This window comes from Agelaius tricolor, unplaced genomic scaffold (genome assembly GCF_023055355.1).
Source record: "Agelaius tricolor isolate 1412-34295 unplaced genomic scaffold, bAgeTri1.0.p SCAF_12, whole genome shotgun sequence".
NCBI lineage: Eukaryota > Metazoa > Chordata > Aves > Passeriformes > Icteridae > Agelaius > Agelaius tricolor.
The window spans coordinates 26,380,070-26,397,789 of NW_027269272.1; the positions used below are offsets into that span (position 1 = coordinate 26,380,070).

At 41.6% G+C, this 17,720-nt stretch overlaps 2 protein-coding genes across 7 annotated transcripts in view; both read right to left on the reverse strand.

The window, feature by feature from the left end:
• HPS3 (HPS3 biogenesis of lysosomal organelles complex 2 subunit 1) overlaps window positions 1–12,942 on the reverse strand; it is a 26,393-nt gene extending 13,451 nt beyond the window's left edge. For 3 of the 6 annotated variants that reach the window (XR_011680935.1, XR_011680934.1, XM_071438310.1), the window contains exons 1-11: window positions 12,494–12,941; window positions 11,022–11,516; window positions 9,574–9,760; window positions 8,509–8,594; window positions 6,627–6,819; window positions 6,281–6,362; window positions 4,330–4,484; window positions 2,697–2,805; window positions 2,306–2,487; window positions 1,771–1,948; window positions 899–1,129 (exon numbers count right to left, since the gene is read on the reverse strand). Coding sequence is in view for 4 of the 6 variants with exons in the window: in XM_071438310.1 (XP_071294411.1) it covers window positions 899–1,129; window positions 1,771–1,948; window positions 2,306–2,487; window positions 2,697–2,805; window positions 4,330–4,484; window positions 6,281–6,362; window positions 6,627–6,819; window positions 8,509–8,594; window positions 9,574–9,760; window positions 11,022–11,516; window positions 12,494–12,716 (2,121 nt within the window). In the remaining 2 variants the exon portion in view is untranslated. Of the gene's footprint in view, window positions 1–898; window positions 1,130–1,770; window positions 1,949–2,305; window positions 2,488–2,696; window positions 2,806–4,329; window positions 4,485–6,280; window positions 6,363–6,626; window positions 6,820–8,508; window positions 8,595–9,573; window positions 9,761–11,021; window positions 11,517–11,735; window positions 12,470–12,493 lie in introns of those variants that run through there. The other 3 variants (XM_071438311.1, XM_071438312.1, XM_071438313.1) reach the window with 3 other exon arrangements.
• Window positions 12,943–13,620: 678 nt separating this feature from the next.
• Window positions 13,621–16,143, reverse strand: LOC139595219 (tubulin alpha-3 chain-like). Its single transcript, XM_071438314.1, has 4 exons — window positions 15,930–16,143; window positions 15,254–15,402; window positions 14,238–14,918; window positions 13,621–14,016 (listed from the first exon to the last, which is right to left on the reverse strand). The coding sequence occupies exons 1-4, from the start codon at window positions 16,030–16,032 to the stop codon at window positions 13,720–13,722; spliced, it is 1,230 nt and encodes a 409-aa protein (XP_071294415.1). The 5' UTR covers window positions 16,033–16,143; the 3' UTR covers window positions 13,621–13,719.
• Window positions 16,144–17,720: the final 1,577 nt, after the last annotated feature.

Here is a 17,720-nt window from a genome sequence, read left to right on the forward strand (position 1 = left end):
TTCACTTGATCGTGCTGCAAAAGCAGGTGGTGCTGAATATAATTTTTGAAACAGCTCCCCACGGTTCCGACCCTGCAACTCAAAACCAGCTAACTTTAAAAACTCTGCAGGACTTTTTCCACCAAAGCATGATATCTAACTTTGAAACAGCTATCCATTTATTTCAAAAGTGTTTAGACTCCCAATATTCCACTATAAGAAAAAGCCTCTACTACCTTTTAATATTCCACAGTCTTGATCAAACTCAACAAGAAGTAATTTACAGACTGGTCTCACACAATGTGAGTATCTGTGGCAGAGACAGCTCCACTAACATTTCTGCCCCCAGTGATGAGGAATTCTTACTTTCATAGCTCTGAAGTAGGTTCTGATCTGGTCTTAATAAGAGTTAAGTGCTTTGATTCCACATAAGATGTGAAACTGTATACAGAAACTTCAGTTTGTAAGCACAATGAACATATACTCTGTTCAAGAAAAATTTTATAATGGCTGTTTGTATACAGGTGTTTTGATGGGCATATCACATATTAATTTCAGGTGGAGAGGTGTAGAAATGCTTCTATACAATCCTCCCATGCAGCTGAAGAGCACTGGCAGAGTTGGTTACATCCCAGTAAAACAACATTTAATTGATCATAATAAAGAGCTTCAAAACTTGCTTATTTTGTAAGTTTTCGCCAAGACAAGACTACCCTACCTGTAGGGCAAACTGTACACTCCCAGTGTATGTCAGCCCTCCATTCTACTGTTACTGCAGACATTCAGTGGAGTCTACACAGCCTATCAGGAGAAAGAGGAGTGACTGGAAGCTTCTTTTACTGTAAAATGCAACTACAAGTCAAACTATTGCCCTGGACTTTGTAAAGCATGAACAGCTCATGCTCTTGGCATACTTTACCTCCTTATAGGAGTGCATTTCATGTTCATACATTGCCAGGTCTCCCATTTTCAGAGCAAAGAAAGCCTTAGTAAGTGTCAGGACCACTGATGGCATCATCTTTTCTGTTTTCTGAAGATACTTCACAGCTGTCAAAGGACATATGTTTCTCATGCTGGGACTGCAAAGGATATCAGGAAGCTGCACAGGGTCCGCAAGATAGAGTATCTGGAGAACTTTATTTCCTGATTCCTATTGAAATAAAAGCCATTTGACAGTTCAGACCTTTTCAGATGTTCATTTTTCTATGGCATTTGAAAGTACTGCAGTTCTGTTGTTTTGTTTTTTGCGACAGGTTTGTTTGTTTTTTTTAAAAACAGACAAGTTCAGCTTAGCTATCAAATCACAGCACCTTTCCTGCCTCTCTCCTCCCTACTGGTAAAAGTAAAGGATTTCTAACTGGTAGTGATTCAACTCATATTCTGGCATGCTAGGAGAATATCTACCACCAAAATGAATTGTTTTTAGCAATTGGTACAATTTAGCAATGATCAAAGAAACAGGTTGTTTTGTTACAGAAATGGAAGATGACAGAAATTTGAGGCAGGGCTTTCCTAAAACAGAAGTATCTCTGTGCAAGTGGGAACCAGATCATAGCAACATGCATCATGATAGCCAAACATGTAAGGCATTGCTTGAATGCAGTCCAAAGCATCACAGGTACTGCTTGCTATTCAACAACAGTGGGAAAATAAAAATAATGTGAAAAAGAATAACTGTAAAACTAGAAAAGCAGCTCATCATTTTCAAAGGGAAGGTGATTAATATTTGATACACAATTCTTAAAATCAGAATTGCATTAGCAGAGTACAAATAAACCAACTTATTTCTACCTTACTTAATTCTTCATTTGAGTCTTCATTAAGAGAATGAGTTAAGTAAAATATAAATCCTCTCTCGTATGTCTGTATTTCATCACCTTCTGAAACTAGTCTCTTTAAAACTTCAGTCATGGATAAACCTGACATTCTGTAGTATGGCAAAGCAAGGTGGTAATCCTTTGTGTCAAACCTGAAGGAAATAGAGAGGAAGGAAAAAAATAACAAAACAACTAAGGGCAATGCTTTTGCCATCACTCTTTGTAAGAACTAAAAGTACATCAAACAAAGTCACAGGCACATCAGTTATCTGCACATATTGTTCATATTCAACATAATTCTGTTGAATTCAATATAATTCTGAATAATTCTGTTTAATGACAATAAAGACAACCAGAAGAGAAGACTAGATTAAGCTGGTTTTGTAAAACAGAAAGGTCTGTATGACATATGCGATCTTAATGTAAAATAGCAAAGAATTGTGGATTTTCATTTTAAGGTTACACCACTGGAAACACATGCCTATGCCACTTTGACATCTAAAACATACCTGCTGTAGCAGTCTCCTAAGAAGGCACAACTTTCTCTGAATGCTCTTAGAAGATCTTCCTTCTCATCTGATTTAAGGAAATGAGGGTCCATTATAGCTGCTCTGACCAGTAAGTGAGCCTCACTTAAAAGATGGATGCAGCTCTCAGTTTTAACATTTTCGTAAGTTCTACTATATTCTACCTAGAACAGACACAGCATATACTTAGGCTGCTGACAAAAGTAAAAATATACAGGAACAATTTTAATGAGGACAGCATCTGTCTGAAATAGGACTATGGGCTATTCACAAGAAATATATTACACCATATTCAGCAATGACATGTATCAGAGATTAACTAGTAGTACTTATTTTCAGTTAGCAAATAACAAAAGCAGGAGTTGAGCAATACCATTTCTCTGTAAAGCTGAATTGTTGAAACAGTGTTTATAATATATAAATTCCAACCCGGCTCTGACTCAGAATTTGTTCTGGATTTGATGCAGTCAGCCTTTCTGGAACTAGAGAAAAAAGTTGAGTGGTCAGTGTTGAAATAAACGCCATGCAACCAAAAAACCCCCACTCATTTTGTAATTCAAATGCATAAATAGGTATGTCTGCAGACCAGTAAGTGCTGGAGAGTTAAGCTGTGAATTTAAGTCATACTGGCTAATAACAGAACAGGGATAGGCATGTTCACACATAAGAGTCATCATCAGAACTGTCCACTACCTCTTCTCCTGTGCTTAACACCAGGGAGTATCAGGAATCATAGAATCATCAAATGGCTTGGCTTGGACCTTAAAGATCATCTAGTTCTAACCCTCCCATCACATGCATGGGATGCCACCCACTGAACAGGTCAGACTACCCAGAGCCTTATCCAACCACACCTTGAACAGTTAAGTAATTTAAATTAGCTGTTTAATCTCCTGTAAGGACTTAGGAGTGCATGGTTGCCCCTGCAGCTCTATCAAAGTGTTTGCCAACACATGGCATAAAGAGGTATCAGAATACTTTTATTCTAAAACTTTGGCTTGGTCTATAAAGCCCTAAGGTTAAAAAAACTGTAAGAAAACAGACTCTTTTTGTTCTGTTTTTAAATTTTATTTTAACTGTACAGACGAGAAGGTTTTTACATCCTATTTTCAAATGACTGTGCTACGTAGCTTAGTATTTGTCCATTACATTTTTTACAGAAGGCAAAAAGTGTATCTTCTTCAAATGTCAATTTGATAGAATATTTGAATATTTGAAACAATGCAACTGGCAGAAAATGTGCTTTATACAAGAAAACTACAGTATTTGGAATAGTCATTTTTCCTGACAGGCTTCTCCTTATCTTCTTCTGAATAATGTCTGCTCTAGACTTTATGAAATATGGGTCAACTAACTCCTCAATCAACTAAAGCTGTCCCACTCTCGTTAATTACCTTAAACCAACTTTAATAAATGTGGTTTCTGAATAACTGCTTAGAATAGCTCCTTAGCTGTTTTATGAAAAGCCTTCAAAAATGGAAAGGGAATAGCAGTTTCCTTGGAAATTTGTAAAAAGTCAGATATACCTCTGGCTACACACATGCTACAACTGTAACTTGGGGCAAAGTCTGACCAACTTTTGTCATTGATAACTACAGTGATGTTCACAACTTTCTTGGCAAGAACCCTTAGGCCAAGATAAGACATTTAATTTTGTGCTGTGACATATTTTGTGACCTGTAGCTATGGCACTACATATTTTTGGTACTCTACATTTTTTCTCAAGATAAATACTTTGTAAATTCTCATGATAAATTCTTACTAATGCTATTTTAACATTTTGTTGATTTCAGGCATTTGTGACTTTATGCTCATTTCTTCTATGTCAGTAAATACAACAGAATTGAAAAAAATAAAAGCTTGATTGCTCTTCTCAGTCACTTAGAAGGTAACTATTTCTCAAGAGTTTTTCAACAGAAGAGCCTCTCTTAAATTGCAATATCCACAAGTTCAACACTGTACACAGAGCTGTAAGTACCAGCTCCCTAAAAGACACAAATCCTTACAGCATCCTTCTTGTAGGCTTTCTTCTTTCAGTAATATCTTCTGTGTCTGCCTTAGTCAAAAGAATTATATGGTTTTTGAAATGACAGATAGCTCTTGGTCCTATAAAAAGTTGCATTCTTAATGTACAGACATCCAGTGTGACAGGTGGACAAGCCTATAAAGGAAAGTGACTGTTTTGTAATTCCACTTGGTATGCACATTGAGTTTTTAAATAAATCAGAAAAAAAAAAAAGTAACCTTTGTACAATGATCTGACATTAAAAGCATCCAGTGGCTTTCCTAACTTTGAGTGCATCATATAAGCAAGAATAAAAATACTCAAATACTCATAAAGGCCTGACAAGAATTATTTAATGAGTGGAAAAAAAAAAATTTCACTCTTCAAAGCAACTGCACAGTTTCAGCTATGTTTCTCAAAATAATTGAACCTGAAATAGATGCCTAACACAGAAAACTTTATCCTGATTAGTTTGATTTTGGCCGCTGATTATAAAAGTCTTGATTTGAGTTGCTTATAAAAAGCAAGTACAGATAGAAGTATTATATTTGTTTGCCTATTGTTACCTTACATAGCCAGTATTATTTTCCCAATTTGTTCTATATGCACTTTTCACGTAAAACATATGCTATCATCTATACTGGACTTAAAATTGAAAAATGCAGCCTCATTTGCACAGAAATATTCTGAATTTACAGCTTTAAAAAGATAAAATAGTACACTTACAAATTAACATATACAGTGAAACAAAACAACACAGTGTTACATGAGTAACCTGCTTTTTGAAGAAACCTCAATTTCTTGTAAGAGGTGGAGGCCTACAGTGGTGGTCTGGAGGCTCCAGACTGCCCTGGGCTCGTGAGACCCAGAAAGAGGCAGCTCTAAACCTGGTTTAAAAAAACAGCAGGAAAAATAGTAATGGCAAATAATAAAAATAACCGCCATAACACTTCAAACTCCACACTGGGGCAGGGATACCCATGAGGGAACTGGCCCATGAAGGACTCACACCAGCACAGGGATGTCCCTGAAGGGACTGTAGCCCATGGATGGATCCATGCCAGAGTGGGTGGACACACTGTGGATGGCAAGCTGCAGCATGTAAATCTGTGTAGGACTGCAGCCTTCACACCTCTCCAAAACTCCTACAGACACAGGAGGCAGCCTGTTGACTGACTGGAGGAGCTATGATGGATGTCAATATAACGCACAGTAAAAATGTAGAAAGCTGAGACTAGAGAATGGACAGGAGAGATTGTGTCACGTGCTGGTATTACCTATCCAGAGCAGAGAATACATGTTTGGCTCTTGAAAAGTTTATAAAATTTTTAATGTCCTATGGTTTCTTTATATCTGCTATCTACATGCTCAGAAGAAATCCTTAAATGCTACCTTAGAATATACCTCCGTCTATCTTTCCTACTACTTTTTATTCATGTATATCACAATTTTTACATTCAATAGATTTTTACTGATAAGCAATTTAAGGAAGGGGAAAAGTTAAGACCTCCAAGGATCAAAAGCCCTCCTTCTAAAAAACATGCCCTAAGTATCTGGTAGCAGACTTGTTTGATTGCCTACATGCCTCTTAGAAAAACTGTTTTTTCAAGGACACCTAAGAGAGAGAAACATCATACAATAAAAGAAAACTCTGCACCCTTTGTTCAATTTTATACAGAAAAGCATGGAATTTAGTTTTAAAAATACGTGATTTTATTGCTTTTCATGTTTTTGAAAACATTCTATAATGGTCTAAAATTTTACATGGCAACAACAGATTTTGAGACATCTGTAGACCACCAAAATACAACATGCCATTCATTTTGGATGTTATTTTATTGGTTCAGCCACCAGAAACGAACAGGATTTTAAACCTTAGGTCAACTAAGTGCCATACCACTACTCCCATTCTAACTACTCCCATTCTATTAGTGAGGTAATGAGAGGTGTACCTTCACAGTCGTGTCAATATATGGATCCTCACTACGAGCTGCTGCTGCACTGCATCGCACTGTGAAGCACTGCAGGTTCTGACTAGAGGAAAAGAGGAAAACACAACAATGAAGAAAAGAAATTAAGATTTGCAAAAGTCATGTAGCCAAGACTACAGTTAATCAGCTCTTTTTCCTTTGAAGAAATGGGCTTAAAAGCCCAAGCAGGAGGGTATGTTGAATACATGAGCCTGCCCAGAGATTTCCAGGAGGCTACGAAGGACGCATCAGAGGGGAAAAAAATTTTGAAAGGACAGCAGCACAGAGAAACATAGTAATACTATCAGTAAAACCATAAGCATAGTACCTTGTAATGACGTGTAGGAACTGTGGAGTGAGGACTGCCTGCTCTGACTTTTCTGAATATTGGTAGGTAGAAATTAGTTCTACTAATTTCCCAAGAGAGTAGAGATATCCAACATGAGGTAAAGAGAAAAAGCAGAAGAGACTCAGAAGTTTTCTCTTGCTCTCAGTTTCCTCATAGGCTGTTGCAGGAATTCCTAAAGATAACAATAAGAAAGGCATTTTATGTGCTTCATAAATAAAAACCCAGCAATTCCATTCCAAGCCTGATGCCTAAAGGACAGAATCAAACCTGCCCAAGTTGCAGACTAGTTTTCTTAGTAGCTAGTAAAAAGAAGTTTTATATGAAGCTCAGTGCATATGTCAAAAAATTGTATGGCATGTAACCTCATTTGGAAGCATTTTCACAAAAATATGAATGTAGCACCTAGAGAAGAAATTCTGTAGATGTAACAGCATTAGAGAGTCCTAAATTCACCAGAACTAAGCATCCATGGACTGAAAGCTTGATCTTAGACAATTGCTTTTGAGTTGGAATGAATGCTCATCCAGAGCTGCAGCTTACAAAAAAGTAGGTATTACTTAAGGGAACAAAAGGCTGGAAATCGCAGAATTTATAGGATGCCACTTTAGCAGGTAACAGCTGTGATCATATTCTAGAGACCCTCTTAACAAAGCCTGTAAATCACACAAGAGCATAAGACAGCTGGAGTTAAATGGCAAGTAGCTTATTCTTTTCAGTCAGCTGCAAGTTAAATGAGGCATTGCTACTTAGCAGACAGTAAACCATCTCAAACTGAGTGAGGAGTTAGTAAAAGTCAAGGGCCAACCGTATCCTGGGATGCATCAGGCACAGCATTGCTGGGGGGGCAGGGATGGGATTGTCCTGCTCTGCCCTGCACTGGGGCAGCATTAGCTTCAGTCCAGGGGGCAGTTTGGGGCACTATAATACAAGAAGGATATAAACCTATTAGACAAGAGACTAAGGGAGGGCTAAAAGGACGGTGAAGAGTCTGGAAGGGAGGCCATAGGAGGAGTGGCTGACACTTGGTTTGTTCAGCCTGGAGGAGACGGAGGAGAGATCTAAGAGCATTCTACATGCAGTTCCTGAGGGAATGAAGCTATGTCGGGGGGGTTTAGGTTGGCCATTAGGAAAAGGCTCTTCTCCCAGAAGGTTGTCAGGCACTGAAACAGGCTCCCCAGGGCAGTGGTCATGGCCCAAGCCTGCCAGAGGCTCAAGGAGCATTTGGAAAATGTTCTCAGGCACTTGGTGGGATTCTTAGGGTTCTCCTGCACAGGCCCAGGAGTTGGATTCGATGATCCTTGTGAGTCCCTTCCAACTCAGGACATTCTATGATTCTACAAAATCTGAATGCTAACATACAGCATTAAGTTCTTCCATGGATCTTTTGGGGCTTGAGCTAGTGAACCCCTAAAATCTGCATTCATCCCTTCCAATTTTAATTAAGGCCCTTCAGAAAGGTAACCAGTATCTTAGTGATTATTAATGTTTACTACTCTGATTTCCTCAGCTGGCTGAGTGCAGTGTAGTATCTTGTAGTAAATACAAAGGAGAATTTTATTAATGCAATGTAAAGAGTAACTGGTTTGCAACACAAAATTTATTGGTAAAGAACCAATAAAAGCTGATTTAGTCACACAGCGCGTTGAATTGGTATTTTAGTTCAAGTTTTATGTAGAACTTGGGGGAATTAAAATATTTTTTTGTTAACAGAAGCTCAGTTTAAATCATTGAAAAGGGAGAAAAGATCTCAATTTAAAAACAAATCATAGACAGTGTATGAAAGAGGATACACAATGAAGCTCTTTCCTTTCACAAGCCTCCTGTGATACAGTCCATGGTGTATTCATGCATATCCATTTACCTGTCTGGTATACAGGAAGCAGTTGAACAGAGTGCAACTTCGTCTCTTCACAAAACCCAAAAGGTGACTGGCCAGGTGCAAAACGTCTAGGAAAACAGTCCAAAAAATCATGGGACTGCAGTGAAAAATTATGATTATATACTTTGGACAAGTAAACAGCACTGGGTAAAAGAAGGAAAGCTCATGTTTTAACACTCAACAACAATGCACACTCCTACTACCAATGCCATTAATAGCAATGCAAAGAAGCACATGGTACAGTTAGATGGAACTCTATTAATAGAGTTCCTGCAACCTAAATCCTCTCTCTTTGGTTGTCTGCAAGATGCATGTCAAAGTTTGACATCACTGAAGAAATCCCACAACTGATTTTGACCTCAATTTAATCTTTTTTTTCATCTTTCTTTTTAGTCCACTGAGCTATATGGAAGACCATGCCATGTCCAACACTATTTTTTTCCTACTATGTGTCATCCTTTTCCCTGCTTTGCTTTGGAATTCACTGTTGGACCCTGGCATCAATTCTTCCTTAGCTTTTGACAGACATTTTGGTGAAAAAGGAAGACTAAATCAGCTTCCTGAGGAGGGGACCTGGAGACACAGGTGGAAAACTGTTCTCCATGGGATCCTGGGAAAGGCTCAAAGGTGTGCCAGGGGAGGGTTACACTTGATGTGAGGAACCATTTTCTTACCAAGAATGGTGAAACACTGGACAGGCTTCCTAGAGAGATGGTTGATGCCTTAGACCTGTCACCGTTTAAGAGGCGTTTGGACTGTGCCCTTAACAATATAAACAATATACTTTAAGAGTGGCTCCCCCCTGAAGTAGTCAGGCAATTGCACTAGATGATTGCTGCAGATCCCTTCTGACTGAAATATTCCATACTAAAAAATGGACTCTCCTTGGTATCCCATGATTTCCTCAGTTCAAAAGAAACACCAAACCTTACAAAAACCCCAGAAGTCAAAACATCAGGGGTTTCCTTTCAAAAAGACAAAACACACAATGCAGTTTGCTTTTTTGTAGTAAATTAACCCATAAAAGGGAAAATATATCTGTAATACCTGAAAAGCAGATACTGCACTTGGAAGTGCTTTGTGTCTTCTGTAGGTAACTCTGTAGATTCCAGTGTGACAGGTATCTCACATAGCTTACTTTCTTCCCCAAGCAGTTCCACTGGCTTCTGACATATGATGAACTCATCTAATTCAAGCTGTAAAGGATGTGTTGAAGGACTTTCATCTTTCACACCTGAGCAATGAAAATGCTATCTTAATTGTTCAAACCACTCCAACCACAGCAGTAAGAAAATAGTATGACAATATTGATTAAATACTCCAATTACAGCTACCCTGCTAGCATTGGCTTCCTCAAACCACAAGATTCTGAAAACAGCCATACTAGAAGATGGGAACAATTCCTATTTAAGCCTTAACAGTCTGAATACTTAAGAGTCAAGATTTCTGGGGAAAAAAACCCTAACAGGTAAACTGCTCACTAGAAGGTGAGTCAACGGCAACTGGTGCCACAAATGACTGGTCATCAAAAAATGCTCACTTTTGGCTGAAGAGATTTTGAGAAGGCAAATGCAGCTATCACAGGAAGCTGTGTTATCTTTTGCTCACTTAAGTCCTGGAAAGCAAATCCTAGTAACACTCAGAAAGTAACTAGAACTTTTCTATGTGGTTTTTAGTAATTAAAAAAAACAACAGGGGGACCACACCATTATCTGAGAAAAGACCCATCTTCACTCAGTGAAGAACACTGCATTTATATTGTCCCTATCTGAAAAGTCTTATTTACCTATAAATGTTTTCTAGGTACAGTTTCCATTTCTAAATGACCCTCCTTTTAAGTTTCTCCAATTATAAAGAAAGGACCTTCCTAAGGTTTGTTGGTGTTGATCGGATACATATATCTTTGGAAAAGTGGGAATTGATAGTTGATTACATATGGATCAATATCCTGCAATATACAGGAATGAAACCTCCTGAGTACCTCTGTTTCTGGGATTTCTATAATTCTAAGACAAGCTCCTGAATAAGATAAGGGACTGAAAAAGGAGAATTTGCTTGATTATGGCAGGTTCTGATCCTAACAGTTAAAAAAGTATACAGATATCACAACAGAAACATTCTTCATTGTGTAAGCCAGTTACTTAGGCAGTGACACTGATAGAAAAATTTTTCTGAACACAGCGCACTGAACTATTACTACTTTAACTTGGCCCATTGTGGCATCCTAAAACAGGGACCTAATTCTGCGTCTGCAGAGGCTGTACTATCTTCTAAAGGTGGAGAATAATAGCATATTTGTCTGAAATGTTACCTCCAACTACAGGTTGCTACAACTTTTCATGCTCTAGAATATTCAGCTGATAGTCAGTGATAGGACAATCTGGAAATATTTTCTGAAGGGCAAAGACCTTGTTCGAGACAATTTCAGAACAACGGGAATGAATTAGCAGATTCTTGGAGATTAAAAAAATTTAAAAATTTATTTCAGCACCTACCTCCATCCACAGCCTTCTCTGGTGCACTGACTCCCTGAGCATACTGCTCTGTCCTGTCTGCACTTTGCTGGACCAGTTCCAGTTTCAGGATTAGAACATCCAGCTCTGTTGTTATGGCTATATGTCTGGCACAAAATGCAACTTCAGCAGGAATGAGGTTATCAATGTGCAAAATTAAGGAGCGTTCAAAATCTAACACAGTCAAATTCTGGTTTATGACACGGTATTTCAAACAGAATATGACAAGTTTATTCTTGCAGCCCACAAGTAGATCTCCATTCACAGGACAACATGAAATGCACAGTGGAGGATCTGAAAGTGGCATTTCAACAACTGACATTTGTTCTTTTAAGGCTTCACTGTATGACTCTTCCATCTTGTGACCAACCATCCGGACACACACACGAGAACTCCCTGCAGACATGCATCTCCAGTTCATATATGCTCTTAGGAAAGTTGCTTTGCTTTTTTCTTCAATTGTCACTAGATAGTCTCCTTAAAAGAAAGCAGTCATACTGATAATCATTTAAAAATAGATTACAGTTTCTGAGCTCGTTATCTGCTGTAGTATGCTACAAAAAACATCTTCAAGTCTCAACTCTTACAAAAAATTCCAGAAACAGTTTTCACCAGTTTTCCTCTAACTGAATACAAAGTGCAGGTTTCTTTGCTAGGGGGCACACACTTCACACATTACTAAAAGCAAAGACTTACAGATGTAGGTTCAGAGTAACTCCTGTGTGAATCCTCTGTGTAAGTTGTGATTGCACACAAGGTTCCCCCCACCTCCCCGCCTTCTGATATCCACTAATGAGGAAATATTTTGTTCTCTACAGACCATGGAAAGCAATGGACCAATAGATTCATGAAAAGTTGTGGAATGGGCTGGAACGACCACCCCACTCCGTGCTCTAAAAACAAAATACAAGAAAAAAACCCGAAACAAACAACAACAAAAAAACAAATAAACAACCCCCCCGCCAAAAAAAAATCAAGTATTCCCCCCCGGCAAAAAAAAAAAAAAAAAAGAAAAAAAAGAAAAAAAAAAAAAAAAGAAAAAAAGAAAAAAGCAAGCAGGGGCAGGTGCACAGACCGCAACCGAGGCGGAGGCAGACGATGAAGGGAGGTGCGGATCCCACCCTCCCTGCAGGCCCCAGCGCTGCCGGCGCTGAGACCGGCCTGCGCTTCCCTGCCCGGCCCGCAGGCCAGCCCGCTCCAGCAGGTGCGCCCCACCTCCGGCTCGGAAGTACCCTGAGAAAGAGCCTGAGGGAGACGCGGGTGGGAGGGCCAGGCACTATTTCCGCGGCAGAGCCCGAGCGGCTATGTTCGCCGCCCGCCTCCCGCAGCCCCCGGCCCCGCTGGCCCTCCATCCCCACCCGGCGGAGCCCCAGGGCCGCTCCACGCACTCAGACCTCACGCGTGCCGGTCTCCCTGGCCGAGCACTCACGGACCCAGCGATGGCCGGGACTGACCTGCCGAGCTGTGCGCCATGCGCAGCACCGGACCCAGTGTGGCGAAGGAGCCCAGGGCCTCGCAGCGGCCCTGTTCGCGCACGGTGAACACGTCCACCCTGCAGCTGGCCGCCGTGCTGGCCACGAACAGCACGTCTTGGCCGCAGCAGAAGTGCGCCGGTTCTTGCTTGCAAGGCACTACTCGCTGCGACCCGAACGGGTGAAGATTGTAAAGCTGCACCATGGTCCCGAAAAGTTCCGGCGCGGCAGCGGAGAGGGCACCCGCAGCCTGCCGGGGCGGCGCCCAGCACTTCCGCGGTGGGCACACCCACCCGCCTCCGCGCGGCGCTGTGCGGGGCGGGCTCGGGCGGCGGTGTGGCTGCCTCGGCACAGGTACTCTCGTACGAGGTTCCGTATGGCCTTGGCGTGACTCAGCTGCTGGGTGAGCACCCCCGGGAATCCTCCGTCATGGCAGAGCAGCGCCTTACACTGGTGGAGCTGTCGAGTGGAAAGAGAAACTGAGAGTGATCCATGAGGAGCGTGAGACGGAGGACTGGGAACGGTGGCTCATGAATGGAAGAACTTGCTGACGGGTGTTTGGTCGATGGTTTGTGTGCAGAGCAGCTTTCACTTGGGCACGGCTTGGAGCTGCTACTGCCAGCAGGAGCGTACCTAATGCATTAGGCTACTGAAACCTGGGTTCTTCCAGTCTCCCAGCGTCAAAAGCAGGCTTTTTTCGTAAATACACCAATTCTTTCTTAATAGCCAACAAACCCCTCCCCAAACAAAAGCCTAGTTATTTCACAGAATATTTCCACAAGGATCACTCTTAGCTAAATGGTCTACACGAGGACTGAAACCACAACCTTGGTGTTGTTAGCACCATGCCATAACCGGCTGGGTCAGCACTTTTTGCAGCCAAATGTCCTATGATAGAGCTGCTTCCATATGTCTCTAAAGCTCTATTCATGTCACCATACTAGTAAAGAATATGAGATTTTTTTTTTTTACTATGCTAATCTAGGAAGCTAAAAATTACTATGTACTTTTAAAGCAGGTAAGATCCACTACCAAAACCTGCAATCTCAAATTGTCCTTCCTTCATGAATATGCACATTAATAGTGAAGAAGAAAAAAAAGCAGCAGTATAATCTTTGGAACTTTATTTGGAAGCACATTTGAAAACAAACAGGGTTCTGCGATTTTTTTTTGTTTTGGTGAACAGATTTTTCCAGGCTTTAGTTTTCTCAATATTCGTCTCCTTCTTCAGCCTCTGCTTCTACTGAGTCTAGGCCAACTTCTTCATAATCCTTTTCAAGGGCAGCCAGGTCTTCCCGGGCTTCAGAAAATTCTCCTTCCTCCATCCCCTCCCCAACATACCAATGCACAAAGGCACGCTTAGTATACATGAGATCAAATTTGTGGTCGAGCCGAGCCCATGCTTCTGCAATAGCAGTTGTGTTACTCAGCATACACACAGCCCGCTGCACCTTGGCAAGATCAGCACCTGGCACCACAGTTGGAGGCTGGTAGTTAATGCCCACCTTCAAGAAAACAAATGAGAACTTTCTTTAGAAATGCCAAGGCTTAAAGACTCATTTCTGTTAACAAAAATCACCATGATTACAAGTAAATAAAAAAGCTTAATTTTGTACTTTATCAAAATATTTAACAGGGACATTACAACATTGTAGCACAACTGACATCTCTGAAGACTACACAATTCTTAATCACTTAGTTATCATGTACTTAATAGGCTACATACCTTGAATCCAGTTGGACACCAGTCCACAAACTGAATGGTACGTTTAGTCTTGATAGTGGCAATGGCTGCATTGACATCTTTGGGCACAACATCGCCTCTGTATAACATGCAGCAGGCCATGTACTTGCCATGGCGAGGGTCACATTTGACCATCTGGTTGGCTGGTTCAAAGCAAGCATGGGTAATTTCAGCCACAGATAACTGCTCATGATACGCTTTTTCAGCGGAGATGATAGGGGCATATGTTACCAAGGGGAAATGGATTCGTGGGTATGGAACCAGGTTAGTTTGAAATTCTGTCAGATCTACATTGAGGGCTCCATCAAAACGTAGTGAAGCTGTGATGGATGAAACAATCTGCCCAATTAATCGGTTTAAATTGGTGTAAGTAGGACGGCCAATGTCCAGGTTACGACGACATATATCATAAATGGCTTCATTATCTACCATAAAGGCACAGTCTGAATGCTCTAATGTTGTGTGGGTAGTTAGAATTGAGTTGTAGGGTTCCACTACAGCAGTGGAAACTTGTGGTGCTGGATAAATTGCAAACTCCAGTTTAGATTTCTTGCCATAGTCAACAGATAGCCTTTCCATGAGCAGTGATGCAAACCCTGAACCAGTGCCTCCACCAAAACTATGAAAGATAAGGAAGCCTTGCAGCCCTGTACAGAGGTCAGCCTATAACGAGGTGGAAAAAAATGGGAGAAAAAAAGTTATTGATGGTTTTGGAGAAATCAATATTAAAATAATCATTCAAAAGCATTTCTGTCATAAGTTTGCTGGTTTTACATTGTTATTATTTAAAAAACAGTGTTCTTGAAAGGTTCTGGTTTAACTGATTGAGTTTTTATTTTAAAGGCGGATGGGGCACACCAGGCAATAAAAGGTTTATTTTGTTTTGAAAAATTAACTATGCACAAAATTGTTAACAAAAAACCAGCAAACCATCAATATAGCTTTCTCTAGAACTGTATCAATTACTTTAAATACTAATTTGCAGCATGAATCCTTACCAGTTTGCGAATGCGGTCTAGCACTAAATCAACAATCTCTTTTCCAATGGTATAATGGCCTCTGGCATAATTATTGGCTGCATCTTCTTTCCCAGTAATGAGTTGCTCAGGATGGAATAACTGCCTATACGTGCCTGTACGCACTTCATCTACAAAAAAACCCAAAATACCACATCATAAATTTGATCTGTTCAGTTCTGTGTGTGCTGCCTAGTGACTACACACAAAGCACACGTGTCAAAAGAGTGTAGACAGCATTTCTGACTACACACAGCGTGTCTGACTAGCCTAAGAAATTGGCTCAACTTTTGCCCCTTTGTTTCAGGGTAAACATCAGGCATACACAAAGCAGTATTTGTACTCAAGGAACACAGAGATCACTCAGAAAACTACATTACAGGTACAGACACAATACTGGATAGCACTCAAGCAAAACTCTGTATGCAGTGCAGCAGTCTGGAAAGATGATCCAGATAAAAAAAAAGTTCACCAGATATTGTTACTGGTAGACGATTATTTAATTTCTTTCCAATAACAATAACCACAAATGTCAAAACAGCATCCAGACACACATTTTAAAATCTATAGTGTTCTAAACAAACAAAAAAAAAGACAGTAGGGAATCCATAAAGGATCCTCACTTTTTCACTTAAGATCTTTAATGTTGGGTACATACCAACTACGGTTGGTTCTAGGTCTACAAACACTGCTCTCGGAACATGTTTACCAGCTCCTGTCTCACTGAAGAAAGTGTTAAATGAATCATCTCCACGTCCCATAGTATTATCACTAGGCACTTGACCATCAGGCTGGATCCCATGTTCAAGACAATACAATTCCCAACATGCATTGCCAATCTGAACACCAGCCTGGCCAACGTGGATGGATATGCATTCACGCTGCAAAGTAAAAAGAGAATGATAATGAGACACGGAGCTACTTGCCCGTGGGTTGTACCTTCCATGATCTTTCTCTGCTGAATATTCCCTGGCTGCCCTTAAGTCACAATTTAAGAGAACAAGTTGTTGGCTGCTGGCAAGGCACTACTCACTGTTGCTGACCTGCACTGACTTTGTGAATATTGGAAGATCCTAAAGACAACATAGTCCCTATGAAAGCATGGGTGAATACAAATTCATTATCCCTTACAATGGGATATATATATATAAAATGCAGATATATTCCAACTTTAATATTCAGCCTAGTCTCTTTTTACTCTTCTTTTAGTTTTTGGAAGACCTCTTTATATAATATCCTCCCAATCTCCTTGACTCGTTACCACACCACATACTGGGTACCTGTTGCAAGAATCTTTCCTGCACAGGACCATTCAGTACATTTTCCTTTATAATAAGCATACCAGTATCTAGGTCTTAGCAATTAGTACATCTTTTTTTCACACATATTCTACGTGAAATCGTCTTAAGAGTCCCAATCAAATATAATCTGCCCCCTTTAAGCTAGCTCCTTTGATTCTAGGCAACTGTGCCATGTATGTTTAATCTCCCAATACTTCAACTGCCTTACACCTGAGATGGAAAAAAGCAGAGGCGGAAAAGAAAAAGCAAGGTGTCTGGGTGCTCTTTCCCGTTTCTTTGGTAGCTTCATCAAATTCCAGCCTCCGCTCCAGTCCCGCAGATCCGCTACGAGACTCGCGGCGCCCACCGGACCCCTCACCGCCGCCGGCCACTCCCCCTCCCCTGATTGGCTAGCCCCAGCGACTGGCCCACGGCACGCGCCGCCCGGCCTGCCCCTGACATCCGACGACCACACCCCCTCCTCTGATTGGCTATGCCCAGGGAGCGGCTCACGGCGCGCGCCGTCCGGCCCGGCCCTCACCGCCGCCGTCCCTCGAGCACGCGCCGTGCCCTCTACGGCTTCACGCGCCAGGGCGGCACAAAACCGGCATATAGATCCGGCCGGCGGCACCATGCCCTGTCCCGCTATCTCCCCGCCGCCTGGACAGAGCTTTCAGTTCGTCCCTCGCCTTTTCGCGCGGGAGGTACCTGCTCCGAACAGAGCTCCTTTGCACGTATCTCGTCTTGCTAGCTATCGGTCGGTTTCTATGCTTCGCCTCCCCTAAAGTTAATAAGGTTTCATACTAATTTCTCACCTTCTCCCCAACCCTTCTGCCTTAGAATTACCACGGGGACTTCAAGCAGAGACTGCTTGCGAGTCCCGCCGCAGCACGTGCAGTCATGAACTCCCCTGAAGTGCCGCAACAGAAGCGGTCCCAAACGCCCTTTCTCCCCCCGCAGCCAGAAGGATCCCGTCTCCCAAACGCCCTTTCTCCCCCCACAGCCGCAAGGATCCCGTCTCCCACCATGGTGCCTCGTTAAGGTGACGAACTCCGACTGCGCCACAATACGTCCGCCGCCGCGACCGACCAGCACCAACTGCCGACCGTTAACCGCCTCGAACCCCTCGCCTCAGGTGCTGGCTCCCCATTGGCCAGTACCCGCGCGGA